Source organism: Pyxicephalus adspersus, chromosome 1, assembly GCF_032062135.1.
Source record: "Pyxicephalus adspersus chromosome 1, UCB_Pads_2.0, whole genome shotgun sequence".
NCBI classification, from domain to species: domain Eukaryota; kingdom Metazoa; phylum Chordata; class Amphibia; order Anura; family Pyxicephalidae; genus Pyxicephalus; species Pyxicephalus adspersus.
The window spans coordinates 61,429,665-61,448,361 of record NC_092858.1 but is presented as its reverse complement, the minus strand read 5'-3'; the positions used below and the strand labels follow the sequence as shown (position 1 = coordinate 61,448,361).

At 36.7% G+C, this 18,697-nt stretch overlaps 1 protein-coding gene across 4 annotated transcripts in view; it reads right to left on the bottom strand.

Annotated features, from left to right (window-relative positions):
* TMTC4 (transmembrane O-mannosyltransferase targeting cadherins 4) overlaps positions 1–18,021 on the bottom strand; it is a 36,358-nt gene extending 18,337 nt beyond the window's left edge. Inside the window, exons 1-10 of one of the 4 annotated variants that reach the window (XM_072411591.1) lie at positions 17,955–18,021; positions 16,961–17,081; positions 13,660–13,870; positions 11,373–11,488; positions 10,450–10,512; positions 9,323–9,536; positions 8,326–8,413; positions 1,505–1,602; positions 1,010–1,102; positions 330–494 (exon numbers count right to left, since the gene is read on the bottom strand). In XM_072411591.1, coding sequence (XP_072267692.1) covers positions 330–494; positions 1,010–1,102; positions 1,505–1,602; positions 8,326–8,413; positions 9,323–9,536; positions 10,450–10,512; positions 11,373–11,488; positions 13,660–13,827 — 1,005 coding nt within the window. In that variant the 5' untranslated portion in view covers positions 13,828–13,870; positions 16,961–17,081; positions 17,955–18,021. Of the gene's footprint in view, positions 1–329; positions 495–1,009; positions 1,103–1,504; positions 1,603–8,325; positions 8,414–9,322; positions 9,537–10,449; positions 10,513–11,372; positions 11,489–13,659; positions 13,871–16,960; positions 17,159–17,954 lie in introns of those variants that run through there. The other 3 variants (XM_072411600.1, XM_072411608.1, XM_072411617.1) reach the window with 3 other exon arrangements.
* Between the last annotated feature and the right edge of the window lie 676 nt (positions 18,022–18,697).

The following is an 18,697-nucleotide window of genomic DNA, read 5'->3' as shown; positions in this document are numbered from 1 at the left end:
ATATATATATATATATATATATTACACTTTTACAAGAGAATAAAAAGCAAGACACCTATACAAAAGAACAAGAAGCAATAAGAAAAAAATGTACATAGCAAATACAGTACAATGAATATGAACCTGTAAAAGTAGTAATGTAATATAAAAATACCAGAGCAATTCAAACATTAAAACTACAGAAGTATGACCAAATTAGGGGGAATGCTGAAGATCAACTTCCAGTGAACCCCTAAAGATTAAATAGTCATCTTTAATAGCAAAATAGTTATCTCTGTATGAAATGCTTAGGCATTTTTAGCATACAAAATGTAATGTCTGATACTCACTCTCACAAAAAAGCTATCAGCAAAAGATGCTGGGTTGTCAACATCAGTGAATGCTGGTGGTCCAGTGCCCATTATACGCCAGCGTATATAAAGCGCACACATTCCTCCAATGGCCAAGAGGCTGATCCTTGTAAACAATCCCTTTTTTAGAAATGGAAACTTCTGCTAGGAAAAAAAAAGCATGCAAGTACTATATTAATGTTTACATTCTGACAAATTGAGATTGAGGAAAAAAAAAGAAAAAAACAGTTCACTGCCACTTTCAGTATATGGAAAAATGCAATACCACTTTAAAAAATAAATATATATATATATATATATATATATATATATATATATATATATATATATAGTGGGAAGTAGCTAATTACTTTTAGTATAAAAGTGTGCATCACATATGGAATTGGTATTTCTCAACTCCAGTGAAATAAGAATGAATGTTATTAAGAGTTACTTCCTAACCACACCTTGCAAATATGGCTTTTGCTCCTTTCAACAAAATAGGTTTGGCTACATATTCCCACAGCAACAAGGAAATCAAAGGGCAGGAGTTTTTTTCCTTTGAATAAAAAGACTCTTTCAAGAATGCAACTGAGCGACAGACACAAGATCACACTGTGCAGAAACTGAGGAGCCCAGAATCTGTTCTGAATAGGGAATGGGAAATTGAATACACTCACCTCTGGGGTTTTGTCCCTGTGCAGTACCTTCTGGATACATTCCAGCATGTTTAACTTGCAGATTACAAAGACATCAAATACAGCATTCAAACCCTAGCAAAGACAATAATCTTTTCTTATTTCCATTTCCAGAGACCATAAGCTTCAATGGGGAAGAAAAATCTAAAATATTTAAATTCAACATCAATAAATCAAAATCTTTTTTATGGATTTATCAAGACTATAGGAAAATATATCCCACTTGGATATTAATTCATGAGTAGCAGGCATGCTTTTGTGTGTTGAAATAATGCTCTCATGGAAGCATGTTCTAAATATTTTAAAAGTTATTTAGTTTTTCATTATGCCTTTACTATTTTGTTTTTTTCAAGGTAAAGTCACTAAGCAATAAAGTTTTTTTTTTTTTTAACCAAAACATTTTATGTATTTATTTGTGTCCTGATCTATTTTATTAAGTTTAACAGTTTTAAACAATTAGTAAGTTAGTTTACTTACCAAAACAGTTATGCCTTGCTCTTTACACAGCATGGCAACTGCACCAAGAAAAACACTAAATATGACCCAAAATGCCGAGGTATGTTCTCGTTTATTGACTGTAAAGACAGAAAAAGATTTATTAATCCTAGGCTTACACTTATTCAGTGTGTACACGTTAACACAGGATTATTGTGCACAATAAATAACCTAATATAAAAAATATTATATATTATCAAGTGTTTCAAATTCTTAAGGCACCCTACATCTTCATTGTGTTAGGCCAAAACCTTACAAATAAAACGGCACAATTATATAGTTGTCTAATGTCCATAATCTTCAGGATATTCAATATGAACAAGACAAGGGTCAGTATTCATTTCCACATCAAGGGCCTGATTTATTAAAGCTCTCCAAGGATGGAAAGGATTCACTTTCATCACTGAAGCTGAATGCAGCAAACCTGGGATGGATTTGCTGCAGGATTGAAGGCTTTAATTCCTGCACCTTTAAACCCCAGATCATCCCTAGTTCCTGCATCATCAGGAACACAGTGGTTTTACATCCATACCTGCTACAGCTGGTGGTACCACTAAAATTACGAAGAGGGTAGGCAGGTGGACTTATTCACTTTATGACATCTGGAGTTGTGCGTATGCTGGTACTGTGAGGAGAGATGGCACCCAAACATCAGTGACATTAGGTGGGCTTTCAATGTAGTTGATGTGTGTGGGATGAGGAGGTGAGCCAGGTTTTGTTATTGACAGCCTTGTAAGCTAGTTACATCCCATGGTGATGGCACTATACTTTTAGGCAAAATACACCCAATATAAAATCCACTGGTGGGCCAGTCCAAGCCTGCATTTATGCCACAAAAACATCTTGCTGAAAATAATATTGAATACCTGCCCTACCCAGTATGTATTAGGTTGGCAACTGCTAATCAATATTATTACAAATTAAAGCCATGATTTGCACACTTTGGTTATTAAAAGTAGCATCTATAAATTCAGAATATATTTGTCAAACATGACAAATCAGGACAACCTGTAAGAGTTTATAACCCTTTACCACTTCACCCACAACTGTAAAAAATGTTTTGGCTCTACTCAGAAATACTGGGTCACATATTAATTAGGCCTAGAAATCCATTTAGACTTTATGCTATGGCTCTTGTTGGTGAAGTAATATTGATTAAAAATAAATCATAAACAACAATAAAGCACATTGTCACTGTGTTATCTCTGTAATTTCTTTACATCACATAATTTGCCTTACATGCTCAGCAAGATAATACAGATTACATTATTGACCATAGAACTCTTTGATGTTAGAAGCAATCAATGTCTTTAGAATTAGAAAGAAGATGTGGTTATTATGGGAAATGTTTTGGAAGTAAGTGGCATAGATCTTGGTTAAAAATGCAGAGAATCTAATTGCAAATAAAATGTGAAATCAATACACTGGCTCAGAGCAAGGAACCTAAACCACAGCTATTCCTAGAATGTCCTCTTGTTGTCACTGACTCAAAAGTGGGAGTATTAGTTTTTTATGCTTAATATAAAATGGAATACATTGGCTTTATTTTCATTAAAAACATAATAACATACAATTGCTGGAAAAGCCAATTTTTATTTTAACGTTATTAAAATGTTTCTTTTTTATCTGCAGTAATCTAAAACTGTTCAATCTAATCTGTCTAATCTAAATCTGTCCAAAAAATCATTGCAATCTTCCACACTAAAAGTGTACAAACAGTGTATGATTCCTTATTGTGCGACTGACTCATTGATTTTCCCAGAAGGCTGCACAGAGATACAGTTTTAGGCATCCCCTGAAATTTCAGTTTTGGTGAAATACTCCCTAAATGTTAACTACTTTTACAGGGATGCGGACACTGCAACTTTCCTCATTAAAACTGAAAATGCACCCAGTGGTTATATTGAACCAGTTTTTTCCATTCAGAAATCGGTTTACAAAGGAAATAATCCCTGAAATGTACAAAGGTCACATAGGGGATATTTTTTTTTTCTTAACAAAAAATGGATTTACACTTTAAATGTTAATTGGTTTTGACAGAAACACATGTGTCATTTTAGTACAGCTGAAATATAATATTTATGTTCAAAAGGTTAGTATAATCTCCGTCCCCGGGTTACAATATATTTGAAGTGAAGGTTCATTTTTGGGTTCAAAAAAGTCAAAGACATTAGTGTTTGAAGAAACCAAATGGCCTAATGAGGTTTTCTAAAATTAATACAATTTTTGCAGTCTGGCAACTCCTGAGCCGCGGGTTGCCGGCCGGATCTGTGAGGGGGCATTAGGAACTGCTGGTGCTCCGGTGCCGCCTCCTTGCTGTTGCTCCCCTATTTACCGTGGCCGGCTTCGCATTGCATACCGAGGAGAGGGATTTCACTTCAGGGGGTGTTCCCTGGTGGTGGGTGTAGCCATCAGGGCCGGACTCAAAGTGCTCCCGCCCACCCCTGAAATGGCCTAGTGGCCATAAAAGTTTGCAGACTCCTGCAATAATACCCACTATGGTTTCAAAAGAAAAGGGCAAACAAACTAAGCAAGATAGAAAAAAACAGAAAGCCCAGAATTACAACTGGAAAAGAGGATTAGTATATGAAAAACTATTCCGAGAAACAGATTATGGACAGCTCCTCAGTTGGCTGCTTTTATAAATTTCCTATATATTAAGTGTTAATACCTACTACTCATGTGCAGTGGTCTGCTTTGTTAAATAGCACATGCCAAATGCCACCTTTGTCTGCTCCAATGAAAACTCCATTGTGGGATACTAGACACTTCATAAATAAATATGTCAATTCATTTTTGTTCCATCACCTAATCTTACTACTATTTTCAATGTGGAATAATTTTGCACTGTACAGACCTAATCTACCTCTAAATTATTAGTAGGTATACCATGTTTTCATTATTCCTTTTGTCAGCATAAACATGTCGCTTCACCATCTTTCTGCCTTTCCCCTCTTTGTATTTCACAAAATAAAATCTCTCATGAGGCTCTATCTATAAAACATCTGACATAAACAATCTGACATTCCCTTAAACATTCACTGGTGGGAATCTTCTATGTCCATATGTTTCAACAGCAGTAATTGATTCCCACCAGGCAATATTTAAATGTCAGATTACTTGTTTTATAAATAGAACTCATTGTGTAATACTCCAATTTTTGTATTAAATATAACTAAATTCTAGCAAAAGGTCTGCTTAAATAGAAGGCACAAAGTAGTCTTCTGTTCCTTATGAAGTGGGTAATGTCTTAAAACCTTTAGTATTCACACCAAGAAGGCCCTCATTTGATTCTTGTCTAGGGTCTTGATATTTAAAAAAAGACCTGCCACTAAATCGTCATACTAAACTACATTTGTTGACAAATGAATTCATATGAGTATAGATAAATCTCTTACAGGGTAATGGATTAGAAACAAACAGAGCAGTTGGCTCTTGTCAGTTAAACATTTATTCCACTTTTGTTTTATTTCAATTTCTGAAAAATATAATAAACAATGAGGTTGTAAAAGTTTTTTTTTTTTTGAACGGGCAAGCAGTGAATATTTATTTATTACTTTTCATTCTGGAGCCATGATTCACCAAGTAGTGAATAAAGGATAATTCTGCCAGGTAAACCGGAATGTGCTAGAAGTTACATAGTACATTTTCTAGATATAAACTTCCTTTTAGAACCACAGAGTTCAAGTGACAGATGCTGTAACTGCAAATTATATATAGGTCATTGATCAAAGAGAAGTTCTTATCCATTAAAATTCTGTTCAGTGGTTTGTTAAAAGTTTTTCTTATATAGTGCTCCTCCAGTACAAAAGTGACAAACTATCAAGTTTATAACATTTAACACAATTCTTCTTTGGAAACAGTAGTATTTTCACATCAGGTTTCTTCTACAGAATATACTTAAGGATGATTTAGTGCTTTTATCAGAGGAGGTCATGAATCCTTGGTTCTCATCTAACAGCAGGGGTTCTCTATAAAATATAAAAGGTCAGATCACTGCTATTTCTTTGCATATGTTAAAGACAGGGCACTTAAAACATTTTTTATGATTTGATCATATGAAACTATAGCATTGTAGCATTGGAGTCATGGTGTGAAACACTAAAGGGTAGATTTATAAAAAAAGTTCTGAGCAATTTGTTTAGTAGTGCTTGTTAGTTTTGAGCAAATTAAGCAACAATTGCAAATTAGAATGAAGGGCTTTTTGTATTTCAGTTGTAGTTGTGGGTCGAGTTGAACCTGAAAGTTGCTGTTCAGGGAAAAGCAAATCAAATGTACTTAAAAAGTATCAAACATGGTTTTATTGGGTGCAATTTATCTATTCATCTGAATATAGATCCCTTCTTATTCAACAAGACTCTACTGCAAGTTCACCAAATCATATCCCTGAATAAAATAAGGTTTGTACTGCGTGTTCTCTCAACCCCCAGTCTATTTCCTATCCCCTTCCCTTCTTCTTCTTTCTGTTCTTCCCTCTTTCTTCTCTTCATCTGGTTGATTGGTCTTCCCTTTTATTAGGTATACCTATCAATATCCATAGAAAGTGCTACACCCAACACCCCCAGTTTTTAATTTTTGTTGATGACTGTATTGATAATCTGATTTTATTATTGTACTGTTATATCCAGTGTATAGAAGCAAAGTGGTTTCATGGGCCAGAAGAGCTTGCATACTGCATTACAGCTATTTCATCTTTATCTCTTTAATTTACCCAGTGGGATGGTCAATCAGATGTGGCCATGTGACACAAAATAGGAGGAGCAATAGATCCAAGACTTCATTTCCCAGCATCACTACATAGAGGGGCTGATTTATTAAAGCCCACCAAGATTGTAGAGCAGTGGTCGCCAACTGGTGGTCCACGAGAAAATGTTGGAGGTCCACAAAAAAATTTGAACATTATTTGTAGTTTTTCTGTGTTAATAATAATAAAACAAAAATATAAATTCTTATATTCTGAATGACAATTGTCTCTTTTATATTGCACTAAATTCATGAACTGTACTAAAGACAGAAAAACAAGGGAGGCGGAGCGTGACGTCAGTGTAGTCTAAAGTTGTACGAGCCATACGTTTCAGTATTGTTTCGACCATGACAACAGTCACCCCGCTCCACAAATACCGATTCTCATCTGATTGTTTTATTTTGTTTATTTCTCAGATGCTCTTTTAGGTAAGTATAACCCTAACAGTATTTTATTTAACTGTTATATTTAATGGCATCAAATATTTTGACTTTGATAACTATCATCTCTTGTTTGGTCTTAGATTCAAATGAAATAAACCTATAGGTGAGAAAAAGAATGTATATGTATATTTTGCATTTCTGTAGTAATACCGAAGACAATGCAACTAATGATAATAGTAACTTTAGTAATACTTCACTTAACCGTGAGCTGATCAAGAAATCAGAGATTCCACAGTCCTTGTCAGGCACCATTATTATTAATATTATTAAACAGGATTTATATAGCGCCAACATATTACGCAGCGCTGTACATTAAATAGGGATTGCAAATGACAGACTAATACAGACAGTGATACAGGAGGAGAGGACCCTGCCCCGAAGAGCTTACAATCTAGTAGATTAGGAAGTACATTATTTTACAAATGTATTTATCTTTTTGAAAAACTTAATATTTATGGTCTTTGGGAAATAAAATTATGAATTTAGTGGTCCTTGAGGTCCTTAAAGCGGGCGACCACTGTTGTGTATAGTATATCATAATAGAAACTGCTAGATCCAGCAAATCTGAAATGGGTCTGGCCCAGGATTGTAAACATTTGCCAACTAACAGCAAAAATTTTTTAAGAATTTTTTTTCAGTTTTGCTGGATGATCCAGGATCTTCCATGATCTTTACCAGTCTTGGGGAGCTTTAACAAATTAGGTCAGGCCTTTTGTGTTCTATGAGGAAGGGCAGGGCTTGTAGACACGGGAAGTAGCAATTCTGGGACCCTCCAACTCTTAAAAAGGAAATGAAAAGGCTAGAGGTCCTAACTGGAATAGGTGTACAGCTACAGCCATGCATGCATACATACATAATGGGTTTTTGAATTTGTAATGTTTAGTAACAATGACATGATTTATAACTTACACTAATCAACATAATCAATGATTAGAATTTTCTTTGTTTGATTTTGGGTTTGGGTTTAGTTGAGCTTTAGACATGTAGTAAAAGCTTAAAAGGTTTAACTGTCACTGTAATGTTAACAGTTATAAATTAATTACAATGATGTATATAGATATAAAAACTCTAGTGCAATACAATGGGAAAATTAGTACACAGAGCTGACCAGGTTCTATGTTTGCTTTCATTGTGGGGTATAAAGCTCCAAATCTATATTCAGTTTTACCTATCTGGATATAGGAGAGAAGGGTTAAATTGTATTATTGCTGTTTATGCCCTGTTCGGTTTTGTTTTATCCCCTTGACACCCTGTTGCACAGTACAACGCCCATGGGGGACATTTATTAAGTAAATCAGGGATGCAGTTAGATGCAAATCAAGCTGCCTCTCTTTTAGCAAACTCTATGGTACAATTTTTCTGTGTCTCTAACCCTTGCACCTGTATCCTTGCCAGATCACAGGCCAATATTCGCTGTTGATGGGTTACGGTAACACTGTAATAAATACTGACAGGTGTAAGTCTTTTGGACCAGAGAAAATATATCCATTTTACAAACTTAGCTACATGGGTGGTGGATTCTTGAAAAAATAAATAACAGATATCTTCCTTGGCACAAGAACTATTTTTGCAAGAAATCACATCACAGGCTTTGTGCTATAAATATGAATACTTACAACCTGGTAGAGCTTTGCAGTATCCAAGAAATGACAAAACAACAAATAATGCACACAGAAGGTCTGCCCTGCCAACAACTCCAGACACCTATAAAAAATAAAATAACAGGCTATGTAACACATTAATTACAATTCACAAAAATAATTTTAATTCTGAAAACTATAGCAGATCACAACTTTCCCCCAAAGACTGGTTCCAGGTAACTTTTGTCTTTACATTTGCTTGAAATAATAGTCTTTTTTACCTGATAGTTTATTAATATCTGCATTGTATTGTCTTAAATGTAATTCATATTGGTGGCTTAAGGTTTGCCTGAGCCCAGACTTTACATTTTATAGCAGTGTTTCTCAACCAGGGTTCCTCCATTGGTTGCTAAGGGTGCTCTGAGCAATGAGTAATTTGTGACTCTCAGGTCGGTTTAACAGATTCCAATGATTTTTGACTCTCTGTAAAGATGACTGCCTTTCCAATAGCCAGCAATGTAAGGGTGACATTCTTCCTACTGACTACCACATTAGTATACAGTGAGCTGTGGATATAATAATTATAGCAGGGGTTCCCTGTAGACCTGAAAAATTTTTCACGGTGTTGAGAAACACTGCTTTAGAAGGTCAGAAGTCTGCAAAGATTCTGGCACATGAAAAAGTAATAAAGAAAAGGCTTTTATACTTTAAAATTTTATCACAAGACATATATACAGATTTAAATATAGTGCTTATTTTAGGTGTTTGTACTTCAGAATATGGTAGTATTTTAGCATGCATGATCTAAGCACTGTTGTTCATTTTGTAGACAGAAGGTTGTAAGGCATCCAACTGTTCCAAGCCGTGAGGATTGAATAGCAAGAGTGGTTTCACACTAACTATTGGTTACTCTGCTACCACTTAATAGTCAAAAATTCCATACAAATATTGTGAAGTCCAATTAATAAAGTAATGTCACGTAAAGCACATTTTATCTCTGCCCTATTTAACAAGAGCGAGAACAGATACTTACACATTCTGTGTGTACAGGGTGAGCTGCAAATAATAAAGCACTTAGCAGTGCAGATTTTGGAGCATACAGGATTTTCTTGCCTTTGTCAGCAACTCCGCTACTAAACAGCAGTGAAAAAACATCAAGCATCAGGACAGCCACAATGCAATGTAGTAGTATGTTGACCACATGAAACCCAGCTGGGTACAAACCGCCTGCCAAACTGTAATTGATCCTAAAAGAAAGTGAAACATAAATATATTTTTTTCAATTTATGATGAAGAATAGACATCTAAGATCAGCTAAGAGCTCTGTAGAGTTCTGTGGAAATATTGGCTGAAGAGCACTGCAATGTGTAATGCAGTAGGCTGATAAGCATGGCTAGAGCTGGAACAGTGTCTAGAGCTGGGTCTTTGTAACCCAGAGGAAAATCCAGCTCTGCCATGGATAACAAAAACACCATGGAAGAGATAATAAAGTTTAGTAAGAGATGTCTTTCAAAATGAACTTGCTAGTACAAAAGTGTGAGCACCCAATGAGGATTTATTTGTACAGATATATTCCACAGGGCTTTTATTCTTCTATTATAACATATAGATTTATGGACCTGATAAAAGCACCCTATATACATCTTTACTATATTAAGGCAGTGATGTGTCTATAGCCTCATAGCTGCAAATCTGCAATGAATGCAGTAAATCCAAGACACTACTGCCTCTGAATGCTAGTCTGGTGACTTCAATACTGTACTAACTCTGAAAATGCTTTTTTACATATAAATTAGGACATATTAAAACATAAACATTCCTCTTCAGCGATGTATAGGGAAATGACTCTTAGAATTTATCAGGGGGTGTATATCTCCCCACAGCGTGCATATCTGATGGGTTATCCCCCACTTCTAACTGTCCCAAGTGTGCGCAGGACCAGGAAGATTTGCATCATGCCTTTTGGAACTGCAAGAAATTTAAAACATTTTGGCAAGAGGTGGCTCACTATATTATTTCTTTTTTGATAATTATGTCCCGCTGATTTAGGTACCTACAATTTACAAGGTGCAAGGATTACTAAGGGACGCCGTAATTTAATAGCTATTCTCTCCCTAGTGGCCAAAAAAAAAACAATATTACATAAATGGTTAGACTCACATGCACCGTCTTTTTAAGTAGAAATTAGAATATGTTTTCAGAATGGCCTGGATTGAAGCATCTCTGGATAAAAAAAAACTAAGGTTACAAATATTTCTGAAATATGAGAATCTTACATAGAGAATGTTAGATAATGATCCTCCTGTAGTTATGGATGATATTTGAGTTGGAAACTGCTGATATTGTTAACAAGATTGTGTAACTACTTCTCTTTCTTCCATATTTTTCAAGTGCATATTCGTATGCCTGTTTTCTTTTTTTCAATTTTTTTTTATATATGTTTCTTTGAACACTTGTATATTCTGTGTTAACTTATTTGCTGTAACTTTGGTTAAAAAAATTTTATAAAAAACATAAAATTTTGCACAGATGTGTTTAGGGGTAATTTAGATTACATTTTTCAGTATTCACATCAGCAATTCATGTTAATCCAAGGGTTTACAAGCAAGAAAAAAAATTTTAAAATTTTTTCCTGGGCAGGATTTACCCCGGTTAAATAATTAAAAGTTACCAAAAATTCCCTTTTTCCCCTTTAAAATATTTTTTTAATTAATGTAGCTTTTTAAATGTAGCTTTTAAAAGAGTTGAACCACTCAGAATTATGGCTACAGGGCTGCTTGGATCCACCCATATAAAAGCCATACATTTTTAAGCCTAATACAGGGTATTGTCCAGTGATTTGGGACTGAAAAGGGTCAGTTGCATCCAAAATCCCTTTTGAATCCAAGAATAATTTATTTTTCAAAAGAACCCTTGTTCAATCACAAAATATTCAAAAATATTCACTTTCACAATATGAGTTTATCTTCCCTTTTAAAGAATTAGACAATTTTAATCGAATGTATTCCCTGCAGTTACAAGCAAAAATTGATCTGCTGCAACATGAAATAGTTGCCATATACATAGAATAAACAGTAACTTACCTGAATGTTAAGACTGTGAGTGGCCTATAAGACTTATGACTAGTATTGCTGCTGAGTTTTGTGCCCCAAAAGTCATGGAACCACAAATCACTGATTGACGTATCTGCTCGGAGGTCCTATAACAACAACAATTATGTTCGTAATAAAAGAGAAATGTTTTACTAACACTATGAAGGCAGATGTATTCCACAGGGCTTTTATTCTTCTAATATAACATAAATTTATTGACCTGATAAAAGCACCTAATATACACCTTTACTATAATAAGGCAGTGCCTATAGCCTCATAGCTGCAAATCTGCAACAAATGCAGTGAATCTAAGACACTGCTGCCCTCTGAATGCTAGTCTTAGGAGATTTGGTGACTTCAAAACTGTACTGACTCCTAAAATGCTTTTTTTTTGTATATAAACTAGGACATATTAAAACATACAATTTCCCCTTTTCCCCTAATATCTCCCCACAGCATGCATATCTGATGCGTTATGCCCCCACTTCTAACTGTCCCAAGTGTGCACAAGACCAGGCAGATCTGTATCATGCCTTTTAGAACTGCCAGAAAATAGAAAATTTTGGCAAGAGGTGGCTCACTATATTACTTCTTTTTTGAATAATTATGTCCCGCTGACCCCAGAATGACCAAATGTAACAATATAAACCGTGGATTAACATAAAAACACTATTGAGGGCAGGTTTAAACCTGCTGCAGGAAAAAGCATTCCCACATGGTTCACAACACAGATTTGACAGTAGGGGCAGTAAGTGGATCTTGACTGCTCTCTGCCTACCCTATTCATTCTCTATTAGTAGCGTGTGTCGGTCTAAACATAGCCTTACCCTATATTATTTTTTTTTTTTTTTTATGCGTAAACAAAATATTGATACCATTGAGAATTATTTTTTTTTATTTAATCCTATGTATTTTAATAGCACATGTTTACTATCTTATTAATTAAATCGAATTCAAGATATCCAAAGGTATGGCGGACCTATCACCAAACTTTTTACTTTATATAAAAAGGTAGATAACTTACAATTGTTAAGGTATTTGTTTTGTCCTAGCATACCAGCCTTTAACCCCCCTGGCGGTAATCCCGAGTGCGGCTCGAGGTGAAATTTCATTACAAAAAGTGGTAACCCTGAGCCACACCTGGGGTTGAATTGAGGGCTTACCTGGTCCTCACAAGCCCACGGTGTCCTGCAGCAATGCCAGCCCGGCATCTGTGTCCCCTTGGCGATTCCCAGCATCTGTGTCCCCTGGCCTCGCATCCTGGCGTGTTAATGTTGGAGACGCGAGGTCAGGGGATGAAGATGCCAGGCGGGCATGCAATGTGTGTGCGGGAGGCATGCGTGGCTGCATTGGTGGGTGAGACTGGCAAAATTAAAATTAAAAGTATTTTTAAATGTCAAATGTACCAATTTGACATTAAAAATACTAAACTAATCATACCAGGCAAGGAGGTTAATAAATCAAGCCCAATGTGGGACAGATGTCCTCATTAACACTCCAGATTTATGCAGCTGCTGTCGCCTACATCTCTCTCCTTCATGGCCCACAGCTCCTGACCTGGGTCCCCAACAGTGAGGACCCTCTTTGTGATGATGTGGTTGAAGTAGGTGAGCACAGGAAAAAGGCAGCGGCAGCAGCTGCCAAAGTAAATGGTAATCTGGTATCATTTAGGCCAGCCGGGGTGGCATCTCTGCCTGCAGCAATCTTGGAAACCTGCAAAGTACAGGGTTAGGGCTACAGCACCAAATTTGGGAACCTCCAGATTGGATATTCAATTTTGACAATTAAGATTAGGAAAATATTGATCATGATGCATGTCTAGCATTATTTATCCTTGAGAACAGGTTTTGCAAACACTAAAATACACTAACCCTGCATAATGCAACACTCCCGGTCTTTAATTGTCAATGTAGTCATGGAGAGAAAGGCTACAATTTGACAGTGCGTTGTACTTTTATTGCTCTGCTCACCTCAGTCTCCTATCTTTTGAATAATGGACTAGTTGTGGTATAGTGCAGAAACAAATGGTCTGCACTGATTTTCTCATAACAAGATATGTAGTTAATTCTCCATAAATATTTTTTTAGTTAACTAAAACAAAATTAATTATTTAATATATGCCCAAAATAAGTTTGGATTTAAACTCGTTATCAAATAGATATTTCAATCCATACAAAATACTTGATTTATTGCAATACCCAAAATAGACATCTCAAGCACAATGAGGTTTAAGAATGAACAACTTTTTACACACATAATAAAATATGTCACAACTCACCTTGTTATTGATGATGGCCTCCGAATCATCAAACACAAAGTTACCATTATAACAGTTTACAAAGCACACAAAAGACACAACTCCCACTAGGCTTCTTGCCCAGAATGGCGAAAGGCTAAACAATGCAATGTCTTGATCCAGGGATTCTGATGGTGCCATGTTATGCATTCATCACAACCTATACACTTCAGCATCGTGCACAGTTACAAACCTGTAAACAGAAAAATGTTTTACCATACTCTTCAGAAATGGACAGGTTTGTAAGGTCAAAAATGACAAATACAGTATGTATCAAACTACCAATGCAAGCGTGGTGAAAAATCAGGTTTGCCTCTCATGCTACCTGTTTAGGGCCTCTGTCCTGTTATTATCATCATCTGTGACTTTCTTCTTCAGTGAGTTCTCCTGATTTTTGTCCCACTATCACAGGGACAGGAAGCAAGGTGCAAACTTTCCAACAAGCCTTTAGGCAGCAATTACAATTTGACAGAATTATATATTTAGTTCAAATCTATCAAAAACTTTAAAATCTAAAAACCAATATTTTACTAGCTGAAATAGTAATTCAAGATAAACTAAACTACAATGTATTTTTTACCTTTTTAAACTGGTATTTTATAACAATTCAAATTTGACTATAGACACACACTTGGAACATGAACAAATTATTAAAGAACATTTACATTTAAAACATGGCAAAAGATTTCCTTTCCCTAAGGCACTGATCTATTTACAAACTTTGGCGTATCTGAGTCAGTGGGAGTCATGAAACTTTCTGTAAATGTCAGCTTGAGATGTGTAAAGTCCCTTTAAATACAAGGCATGCTCTGCATGCCATGGTATAGACACACTGGGCTGATTTATTAAAGCTCTCCAAGGCTGAAGAGGATACACGTTTATCAGTGAAACTGGGTGATCAAGCAAATCTGGAATGAATCTGGTCCAGTATTGAAATCATTTGCTAACAAATGGAAAGCCATTCCAGGTTTGCTGGATCACCCAGCTTCACTGACGGTTTATGCTAAACAAATATTGAGTGAACTACTGTAAAAATATTTTAGCAAACAGTGTTTTCCCCAGCTGAGTTTGGCTGTTTTTGAGTGGCTACTGAATTAGTGGGTGAAAACATAGTGGCCACCACCCACCTACAGCACCTTCCCACCCAGCTTTAAAAAAGTCCAGGGGAGAAGACTGCAGTGAGATCTCTTTTTGAATTTAGGGCTTACACATCAGGCGAATGGAAGTGGGAATTTATTAGGTTGTCTCACACATTATCCTTCCACTGAATCAGCCACATTTTTATATCATATATTACCAGCTGCATATATAAAAATGTAAATGCAGGCACAACAGCTAAATTTAGACTTGACATAAAAACATTTGCAAGTATGTTTAAACTATTTTTTTGTTAATTAATACACTTCTAGCAAAAGTGTGCCCATTTACTAAACAATAGCCGGTTGCAATGGTGCACGATTGTTCATATCTGGAATACCTGAAAATGGTGATAATTGGCACATGCATATTAGTGACTAACTGTATAGTATGGTTGATCGTTTGTGACTTGTGGTGGTGGTGGTCTCCACTAAAATGACAATGCTACTCTGTGTGTAAAAAGTCTTTGGAACAACCCAATATGGTGCAGACATCTGATGCATGTGCTGTATAACATCAATTTATTACTGTGCATGTGTGGCAACATGCAAAAATGTGGATTGGTGGGAAATGGGGTCCTGTGTGTTGCTGTGCTGTGGGGAATGGGTAAAATGTACAGGTGCAGCAGCTTTCACTGGAGAAATGCATGGGTGCCTTCAGTAGAATACAGTATGGATGCAGTAGAATTGATTAAGATATTGCCGCATGTGCAGTAGTATTCAGTGGAAAAGTGCATGGGCGCAGTGGCCTTAAATAAAGAACAATGCAAATGCAGAGAACAGATGTTTAATTATTGTAACAAGTACATGTGCTTATTTGTTTTATTTCAATTACATGTATAAATGTAGGGATACAACTAAATACACACCTGAAAATCAACTATATGCAATTAAATATTTAACCAGTTTTTGCTTTTTTAATACTACAGTATGCAGGATACTGACTATTTATTTTGATCCACTGCATTTAAAGCAATACACTTTAGACAAGAATGTGCCTGGGCAGTGAAGGAATAGCAGCTTGCTGATTATTGTTGTACTCTCCCCTCCAATCAGCAGACTTTCTGTTTGTCTGGGTTGTAATATGTGCTGTTCACTTCTATCCTAATCTGGCATAGGAATTCCAAGCTAATGTATAAAATATTTAAAATATAGTGAACTATTTAACAAATGAAGTGTTTAGAATAACCATATAACTATTTTTTTTATTTCTATATACTACACTTGCACTTTGGTTTTAAAATTACAATATAATTAACCCCTTTTAAGTGGTAGTTTTATGTTTTTAATATATGAACATGTGATCAGTAATATATGAACATGTGATCAGTTTAAAGTAGAGGAATTTTTGCATGTTTTAAAAAAAATGTTTTCTATTAAACATATTGTGTAATGCATTTGTTACACAAATATTTGCTTCTCTTAATTTATTGCAAGTCTTCCTTAGATTTATTGAACACAACTCCTATAGTGTGTTACTCCCCTCACCTCCTAGATTATAAACTCTTTGGGGGCAGGGTCCTCTCCTCCTCCTGTGGCACTGTCTGTCATTTGCAACCCCTATTTAATGTGCAGCCCTGCATATGTTGGTGCAATATAAATCCTGTTTAATAATAACACAACACAAGTTCCAAAGGGCATTTGCTGTATTTGATTTTATCACTGCAGAACCTATAAATCTGTATATAAAAATACAGTCACAATACTAAAGAACAGCATAAGCAGACGTGAATGTCACAAGCAAAGTTTACAGCAATAATGTAAAATGTGTATTCACTAACCCCCCCCCATAGATTGCCTTTAAGGTTATCCATTGCTAATATATTGTTTTGGGGACAAGTCACAGCCCCAATCTAAATATTAAAAGAAATATCTAGGAAGCTTTTATTGCCCAGTATTGGTATCATACCTGTTGTAGTCCTGTAGTCGCCTGTGTCAAGTTAAAGTACAATAGCTCTTCAGCTGTACAGCTCATCTGACACATAGTGTGAAAGTGTCAGGAGCTAGAAGGGCAAAAGATGATGCAGCTACAGTGTAACACAGAGACACCAGCAGCATCAATCTATAGGAAGGTATGCATACAGGGAATGTATGGATCTCCTGGATCATTTACACGCTTTGAATACAAGCAGAAAAGAAAAACTCACTAGATGCTGGCAGTGCTGCTTCTATTGTTACTGTACTAGTGTTGCTGTCTTTGTTGTATCCTCCTCCTCCTCCTCCTGCTGTCTGGGGGAGCTGGCTGCCTGCTTCCATCACAGGGGAGGGCTGCAAATGACAAACACATAATAAAGAGAAGGACAACACACACCTATTATAAGAAGCCTTTTACACACTGATCTGCCTCCTAACATCACACTTTCCATATGCTACAAACAATGAGGCTTCCTATTGGCTTCCCCTTCTCCATACACGGATTGGCCAATCTCATCTACCTTCCTATTGGTTGGGATACAATTGTTTTCCATACACTTTGTATCTTTATATTACACTGTATTGTGTGCTTTGCAGGCTGTGTAACATGTATTGATACATTGCTATGTCTGGGTAGCACAGCAGGACACAGGCAGCCATCAGCTTTATTGATATGAATGTGTAATCTAGCATATTGTTATACATGATAGACATGGGAATGCAGACTGGCAGCATGGGTACCATGATTGGTGTGTGCAGGCATATGTAGGAACAGATGTGTGTGTGGGTGACATGGTGACACTTAGGTATTGCAGTCACTATGAATGGCTCTGCTAGGATGTGGCTGGGAGCCAGGCATCACACCATAAACATTACAACCATTTCTTATTGTGTCAGGAGGAATGTAACACTTCTATTCTCAGCAGATGACAACAATACAACACTTCTATTATTCCACCTGCTGCTAGCTCTGTGTACATGGGGGCCCCATCACGTGTCACCTGGGCCAACCCCCACCAGGCGGGTCCCTGCAGGGTAGCCTGGCACGGGGGCATCGCAGCCTGCAGGTGATCTCCACAGGGGCTGGGAATACATAATCTGCCCGGGAAACTTTCCTCCATCGTTCGAGTGACTCGCATGGGGTGTGGGAAGGGAAGCTGGGGATGATATGGAAGCCGCTGCATCGTTCCGTTACATCCCGCAACACGAGCCGCTCTATGGGATTACCTGCTCGTCCTGCCCGCCAGTGCCAGGCTCAGCCCTCTGCCTGACGAGCGGGAGGGAGAGGCTGGGGGACGCAGGACAAACATAACTAACCCTCTTCTCTCAGGAGAAACCTCGCATCCGCCTATGGAAGTGCTGAGCACAAATGGGGAGCGAGGTATTCCATGAGCAGCCCGGACCAGCTGCCATTGTTCAGTGGGTTACACCCTCTTCAGGTAACATACAAGTCGGTGTTGTGGCACAATGAGGGCTCATACTCGGGTACACAGGGCTCATACACGGGTACACAGGGCACACATTGTAAGTACACAGAGCACATACACGGGTACACAGGGCACATTATTAATATTATTACATAACACTTTTTGATTGAATTTTTTTTAGCCAAAGTGATTAGTGAAACATGTTTGATGTGCACACAGGGTTACATTTTTTTAGGATCTTGGAATTAAAGTATCACTTACGGAAGTCAATAGGTAGATTAGTGGCAAATAATACTGAGCACTTTGCAGCACAAACATCTTTGTTGGTAGCAAAAACCTCTAAGTACGTTTTGTGTTGTTCAAGTGTAAACACTTTTGCATAAGTAGCACTTGGGATAAGTTCCAAGCCTATATATTGCAGTGATGGTGAACCTTTTAGAGATCGAGTGCCAAATACTGCAACCCAAAACCCACTTTTTTCATGTCAAAATGCCAACAAGGCAATTTAACCTAAATACTTTTAGTTTAGAAAAAAACAACTCA